Genomic DNA, 8,065 nt, shown 5'->3' with positions numbered 1-8,065 from the left:
TACACCATAGAAAACTTTTTAAAGAGGAAATCTATAGATTTGAGGCCCACTTACTCATGTTGACTCCAGTGAGGCACCTCACGACTAAGGGTTGCAAGACTGAGCACTTAACAAGCTTAGGAAGTTATATTCTGTGCCCTAATAAGGCAGATGATTCAAATGAAATAATTTTAATTGCAATCAAGTTCCACAAGCAAGATCCCTCAACTAACACTGCTGTCACCTCGTTAAAAGCAATAAAACATGCTGTCCTTATCCTTCAGACCACACCACTCCCTCCCACCTAAATTCTGACATTCACACTGAGGCGTCTTAGGAAATATTCACTGTTGTCATTCTTGGCCAAGATGATTTGATATCAAGCAGGGTGAGAAGTAGCTTTGATGCCTAAATGCCATTCACTCATCTCTACCCTAAGCATGAATCTTTCTTTGAAATCGGATGCCTAGGACTCATTTTTAACCCGCCACTGCACAAAAACAAGCACAGCATGCCTGTAACAAAACCAGAGCTGTTACAGAACTCAGCTGCAGCCTTTTGAAAAACCTGCTGAGGACTGATCACATTTCTTGTGCATTTCAACTGGCTTCAGGGAAATGCACAAGATATCCAAGGTGTGCTGTGCACCGCATAAGCACACTCTCGCTTCAGAAGGATGAATTCACGTAGGGGACTGAAATGCTATACAAGTAGGAGTCTGCGGTGCCAGGGCAGCAGCAGGAAGCAGTGATGCAAAGACAAAGATGGGTCTTTACAGCACAATTGAATTTCAATGAAGAAGTAGATTTTCTCTTCCTGGAATAGGAGTGTGATGCTAGACTCGCTCTACTTCCAATTGCTATAATTATATTGATTCTGAATGACAACTTGGAACAGAAAACTGACTTGTGCCGTGGCTGTGAGAAATTGACAAGAGGCGAAGTAATGAGCAGAAAAGCAATCTTCCTGATTCTGGAGAGTTCATAATTAGACACATTTGCTGAAGTTCTTCAAGTTTGCAGGTTGCAATACCCAGCTGTGAAGTGGGGTGCATTAACTCCCAGATTGCTGCATCTCTGGGTTAATAGTTTGAATCTGGAAACTTCTTATAAATCTAGGGGAAATTACCTTTCTAATGACCTATGGCAAGACCTTCAACTTCTCATAATCTAGGAAGATTTCAAGGCTGACTGCTCAGTTCAGATATTCACAGTTCCCAGACTATATTAAAGGATGTAGCCACATCATATCTTCTGAGCAGCAGATTTTCCATGTTCCTAGAAACATAAATGAATAGTGACTCAAATCCATCTTATCTGGGGTGAAATTTTCAAAAGCACCCAAGTGGCTTAGAAACCTAAATCCCATTTTCAAATGGTACTTAGGCACTTAGGAGCCCATGTCTCATTGAAAGTCAATGGGATTTAGGAGCTCAAGTGCTTAAGGGACAGATTTTTAAAGGTATTAAGTGCATAAAGATGCAGATAGGTGCCTAATAAGATTTTCAAAAGCACCTAGGCTCTATTTTAATGGTGTTGATCTCATTAAATACAAAAGGGGTCATGATTATCTAGTGAATGTTATCACTCTACAATGCTTTATTACCACACTTCATTGCATACTTATATTTATCACATTCTAAGACCTGTATGAGTTTTCAAAAACAGGAACTTAAACAATTAATACAGAAAATTTCTTCTAATACAAAAAAGTTTGTGGGTGGGTTTTTTAGTTAGTTCATCCCTAGGCTGAATTCTGCCCTCATGTTCATGTCCAATTCCACCGAAGACTATGTGGTTGCACGTGTCAACAAAAGTGAAATCTGGCCCACTGTTGTCAAGACAGGGATATTAGCCCGTGCCCCTGAAGTTCCATATACATTATGTACAATATAGAATATCAAGAAACATTCTGTGTTGTCTGACAAAACCAAAATGATATTTCTCTAGCTGCCTGGTAGGTTGTCAGATGACATTTTTCACAGGTACCCATGTTGCGTTCTTATAATGCTGATCAGGTGCCAGATTTATTCTCCGAATGTTAAGCTCTGTTGCAAAGGTTCTTGCCCTTTGATAGAAGAAAAGAGACATCTCCCGATCCATAAGGAAATTGTGGTAGATTATTGCGAGTCTTGTGTAAATCTTCAACTGAGCCTTTTTGTTGCCCAAGTCCATGGCCGCTGCAAGTGCCAGATGATAATATCCTGCTGCATCAAAAGGATCCTGAAATAAAAAGGTATATACACGTCATATTAAGAAGTATATAAACCTGGCTTCCGAGCAGTAGTTTATTAGATATCAAAGCAAGAGATAATTTGGGTCCCAATCCTAAATGCTGTACTCAGGCAAAATTCAGCATTAGACACTTACAGCCAGATTTTGTAAGGTATTTAGCCCCCCCTAAAGATGCAGATAGGTGCCTAGTGAGATTTTTAAAACATCTAAGCAGATTAGGCCCTGAATTCCCACTCTATCCCTTAGATAGCTATCAACCAGTCTCTGCTCTCCATATCTTTATTGAGATATTGCTGTATGGTCCATCCTTTTTTCTACAGCTTTTTCAGATATTTTACCTAACCTATCTATAGGTTATTCTACACAATAGCATGCAATTTCAACGTATTAGTATTACTTTTTTCTCTGTCTAATGTATGTTGAATTTTTTTTTAAATCTGTTTTGTGAATGTGAATGTAGTGTTTGTGAAAAATGCTGGATTGACAGCTGTGAAGACTGCAAACTTTGTTTATCCACAGAACAAACAGTGGAACCACCTTCCCCATATTGCACCATGACTATGCTTCAGCCCAGAACAAGGGGGACCACCTCCAGGGAGGAGGATGGCAGTTCAGGTTCCATGTTTATTTGGTCCCTGGTCTCTCTACCAAGAGCACCAATAGGTATGAGAGTTCATAAACAGTATTCTAGAAATCTGTCCTTGATGAACTTATACCAGGTACTAGAAAGCTCCATATTCCATTAAAAATGCACTGAGCTATCTAATCCCCACAGCTCTGAGATATTCCACTCAAAATACATAGGTAGCAGGATTATCCTGGTGAAATGTCTGGGCTGACACATAAGATGATGCAAACATATTTGTTATTTGAGTACCTCATTCTATGCTGCCCCTCACACTTGGGAGATGCTCCCTGTAAACATCCACAAAACTAATTCATTATCTTCCTTCAGACCTTCCTTGAAACTCTCCTTTTCCATGATGACTACAAAAAACTTGAAAATAGATATGCTGCTGGCATGCTGAGACCACAGTCTATCGTGCTGACCAATATTATCTCATTGTGTCCTTGTATTGTATTGGGGCAGGGACTTTGATTTTGTTCTGGGATCCTTGTCCACAACTACAGCTCCTAGGCGCTACAGCAATCAATCAATCAAAAATATTTCTCACCTTTAGGTCATAGAATATAATGTCTCCTAGGATTAGATATACTTTCACATAATACACTGTTTCCTCATCAAATTCCAGAGGAGAGGAGCAAAGGGACAACGCTTTTAAGTAAAAGTGTTCAGCAAGTTCATTCTGACCCAGGCAATGATGGATAGTAGCCAGTCTGTGATATGCTATTCGTTCATTTAGCTGATTTCCTAATGAAATAACACGTGAATCAGGATACAATCTAAGAGACAATGAGGAGAAGATACATTCTCTCACACTGTGATATGTGAGATGTTTTGCTTTAAGTATTATTTCTTTTCTAGTTTTCATTTTATTTAGTTCTGGTAATTAAACTTTATTCTATATAAAAATCACTTTGCCCGACTAAACCCAAGGCCAAATACTGCAGTGCTGATTTCTAAGTAAGAATTGCTGAATCTAAGTAGTTAGATGCCCACACACACACACCCCCCACACACACAAACACTGCAGTATGATTGCCTTTAAAATATTTGAAAATAAAAAGGATAGCAATTGCTCTCTCTTCTTTTCCAGCCTATGGAAGATACATATTGATCCCTTTTTAGGTTTATGATTAAATATTTGGGTGAGAGAGTGGGTGTGTCATATGTCTTTGTGAGGACTCTAGCATCAAACAATGGTTTTCTTAGCACTGGTTGGATTATTTAATATTTTATGGTTGGTGGTACCATACCCCATATCAAAGGAGATAATCTCTGTTAGTAGGATCTCAGGTCTTGACTACATTCTTATCACTAGATGTGACTGAAATAGCCTTAATTTCAATAACATTTTCCATCAAAAATTTTCACCAATCCCCCCACCACCACCCCCAAAAAAAAATTCTGATCAAAGATTTTGTCAAAAATTTCTGTTCTTTCAACTGGCTCTAGAGTTGATCAGTGACGTTTAACAATCGAAAAATGTTAAGTTTCAGTAAGTTAGACATTACCAACATTTGGGGGGGGGGTAACAAATTTTGACAAATACCCCAAATTCTTTATTGATTTTTTTATCAGCTCTATTCATCACTGAAGAAAGGAAGGAGTCAAAGTCACAGGTAGTGCCCTAGACAGCACTTTATGGCTACTTGTAATTAATTAGTATTAATCACTCCTTATGTGAAAGGAGGAGAGGAAGGATGATCCGGTGGTTGGGGCATTAGCCTGGGACTTGGCAGACCTGGATTCTACCTCTGCTCTACCACAAATTTTTTGTGCTACCTTGGGTAAGTCATTTAGTCTCTTTGTGCCTTAGTTCCCCACCTGTAAAATGGGGGTAATAGCACTTCCCTACCTCATAGATGTCTTTTCAGTATAAATACATTAAAGGTTGTGAGGCACTCAGATAATGGGGAACAAGGGACTTGTTAATTTCATCTTGTGAATTTTCCATAAAACACAGGAATCTAGCAGATTCAGGTACACAATAAGAACCATATTTTGTCTCTCATTATGTTAACAGACTGTTCCATATTCTCTGGTCAGCATGGAAGGTGCAACATGTCAGATCAAGTCTCCATTCCTCATGTACAGTAAGTGAGACCTGGAGAGGGTTAATGCTAACAATTGCTAGATTTCAGATGGCCTCATCTGGAAATTGCCCCCTGAAACATGTAATATCAGATCACTATTTACAGTTCTGTGAGCTAATTAGAAAAATGTTAGGTAGAACATTACTGGACTAAGCTAAGTTAAGAAATGTAACAAAAAACAGAACTCAAGAACTGACACCTGTTCCAGCTAGAGGGGATCCAAAAACAGAAGTGAAAATGGTATTGACTTCCTAGCACACAAAACCTTGGCAAGAAGCATCATGAAATTCAAAGGAGGAAGTGACAACTCTTTTCTAGAATTCCGTCAATCAATAATCTGTGAATATTAGCTTTACCTAAATTCACACTAAGTGTGAGGGATACTTGTGCATATTCCAGACTGTCCTCATAATCCTGTAGATTTAACAGCAATTGCACTAGTTTGTTGCATAATCGGAGTTCTGCCTTTTTGTTTCCAGTCTTAACGGCAAGTGGAAGAGCCCTGTCCTGAAAGAAGCACACGCATAAAGAGATCAGTTTGGTTATTGCTGAAGCCCAGAAATGTGTGTACTCATAACAGCTATGGCCCATATTCTTCTCACGTTTAGCAAATTCTGTACTTTGCTTTATGCACATAGAGCCAAATCCCAGTTTTATCAAAGTCAAAGGTTGCTTTGCAATTTACTTCAGTGAAACCAGGGATTTGAGAGAATTCAGAGTAGTAATACAGAACAGCTTGTAAAGCTCTTTGGGGTGGGAAAAGTCTGTTTGGGCCTCGCACAATGGCGTCCATGACTGTGACCGCTACGTGCCACCACAATACAAATAATAAGGAACAATCACTAACCCTGTAGAATGACACTGCTTTTTCCCTCTCCCAGGTACCACTGAAAAATATGTCTCCTGCAGCTTCAAACAATTCCATTCCTAAGTTTGGATCCCCATTACAAAGAGCAGCATCTTGAGCAACCTAGCAAGAAAAATGCACATTCTGTTATAAAGTAATTTTTACTCATTCAGAACTAAAACCCCATAATGAAATACCATTGTATATGGGTTTTGGTACCTGCTGTACAGAATTATAAACATTAGAGACACAAGGTCTTCTTACATCATCTTATCTATCTCTTTTTCACTGTAGGGCTGTTCAGTTCAATATACAGTATTCTTTAGTGCTGTAGCATACATACTCAATAGCTACAACATAAACACTTTAACAGCTAATATAGACAGAAACAGTAGTTGACAATTGGATATTTCAAAGAGTGAGGGTTTATAGCTCAGGTTTAAGTCTATGGCCCAAGGCTCTAATTATATATCTGAGTGAGGTTCCCTTAAAGTGAACAAAGAATTTGTCCCTCTGTCTTGCTGCTAGGAAATGAATTTATGCCAATTCAGACACAGTGAAATGTCAGGACACACCTAATAAAACAAAGGAATGCTGCCATGTACAGGATACTCAGTTATTGATCCCGAAGGATATAATTTACAAGACATAGTGGGGAAAAAGCATCTGCATGAAGCAAATTAAGTATTCCTACTGTATCAATATTACAACCATGTATATTGCAACAGTACAGCAGAACCTTGTTAATTCATTCAATGGCCATTGCAATGCAATGATTCTTGCAAATGATTAAATTGTGTGAACGGGCAAACAAGAGAACATACATTAAAAAGAGAATGCAACACCACTGCATTTTATTAATTAATTTATTTGACAAGAATAGTTTCATTTTAATTATGATCATCACAAAACTGTACAGCAAGTCTAAGTAATTTGAGACTTTCACTCCAGTCTGCTCAGATGAAGTACAGTATAAAGTGTGTGGATTAGTTTAGCGAAAATTAGTAAATCTGTAGTGTATCTTTTCTAAAAGGGGCCAGTATTCTTGGTAACAGATTGTAAAGCTCTTTGGGGCATTCCAGAGGGGTGACTGAATGACTCACAGAGAATAGTATTCAATAAACACACAGTCTCACTTTCTGCACATAGCGTGTCCATAGTCAAATTAGAGTTTCAAAGAAATCTCAGTCATACTTCAAAATGAACTCCTTCCCAATGGGCTCATGCTCCTTTTTGTTCACTTTCTGCAAACATCTTAACAATGGAGTTTTACTACTCTTTTATTTAATTTCTATTTGTATTATGGTAGTTAGGGGCCTATTACATACTCATAGTAAAAGACAATCCCAGCCTCCAAACAGTTTACAATCTAAATAGAGAAGAGAAGGGCTACAAAAATGACCATGGAAGAGCTTCCATATGAGAAGAGATTAAAAACACTGGGACTGTTCAGATTAGAAAAGAGATGACTAAGGGGAAATATGATAAAGGTCTATAAAATCATGAATGATGTGGAGAAGGTAAATAAGGAAGTGTTTTTTACCCCTTCACATTACACAAGAACCAGGGGTCACCCAATGAAATTAATAAGCAGCAGATTTAAAACAAACAAAAGGAAGTACTTCTTCACATAATGCTCAATCAACCCTGGAGCTCGTTGCCAGGGGATGTTGTGAAGGACACACCTCTAATTGGGTTCACAACAGAATTAGATAGCCATTGATGGACCGATCGTCCATAAACTTATTAGCCAAGATGGTCAGAGAGACAACCCCATGGGTGTTCCTAGTCCTCTGACTGCCAGATGCTGGGACTAGATGACACAGATGGATCATTCAATAATTGCCCCGTTCTGTCCATTCCCTCTGAAGCATCTGGCATTGTCCAGTGTCAGAAGACAGGATACCGGGCTAGATGGACCATGGTCTGACCCAGTATGATCATTCTTATGTTCTTATGAGCATAGTCTTGCATCTGAAGAAGTGAGGTTCTTACCCACGAAAGCTTATGCTCCCAATACTTCTGTTAGTCTTAAAGGTGCCACAGAACCCTCCGTTGCTTTTTATGAGCATAGTAGTCATGCCCCAAATGATGTTTCATAGCCAAACAGCAAATCACTAAAACCAGAATTTTGCATAGACATGCTGATAGACCTTTAACAAAGCAGCCCAAATAATTCAAAACAAGAGCTATTTGGGCTCATTATATTATACAGTTTCTCTTTTGCTACATCACCCATAGTAATCTCATCTGTATCTCAATCACTCTTTTCTACAGAGGTACAGTT

General features: G+C 38.6%; 1 protein-coding gene across 14 annotated transcripts in view; it reads right to left on the bottom strand.

Annotated features, from left to right (window-relative positions):
• Positions 1-1,545: 1,545 nt before the first annotated feature.
• SH3TC1 (SH3 domain and tetratricopeptide repeats 1) overlaps positions 1,546-8,065 on the bottom strand; it is a 63,149-nt gene continuing 56,629 nt past the window's right edge. For 12 of the 14 annotated variants that reach the window (XM_065597108.1, XM_042855523.2, XM_042855515.2 and 9 more), the window contains 4 exons: positions 5,779-5,901; positions 5,288-5,438; positions 3,389-3,585; positions 1,546-2,201 (listed from right to left, as the gene is read on the bottom strand). In XM_065597108.1, the coding sequence (XP_065453180.1) occupies positions 1,944-2,201; positions 3,389-3,585; positions 5,288-5,438; positions 5,779-5,901 (729 nt within the window). In that variant the 3' untranslated portion in view covers positions 1,546-1,943. Of the gene's footprint in view, positions 2,202-3,388; positions 3,618-5,287; positions 5,439-5,778; positions 5,902-8,065 lie in introns of all 14 variants that reach the window. The other 2 variants (XR_010601584.1, XM_042855521.2) reach the window with 2 other exon arrangements.

The sequence above is a fragment of the Chrysemys picta genome, chromosome 5 (assembly GCF_011386835.1).
Source record: "Chrysemys picta bellii isolate R12L10 chromosome 5, ASM1138683v2, whole genome shotgun sequence".
Lineage (NCBI taxonomy): Eukaryota > Metazoa > Chordata > Testudines > Emydidae > Chrysemys > Chrysemys picta.
Note: the sequence above shows the minus strand (reverse complement) of the source record. Positions and strands in the feature narration are given on the sequence as shown.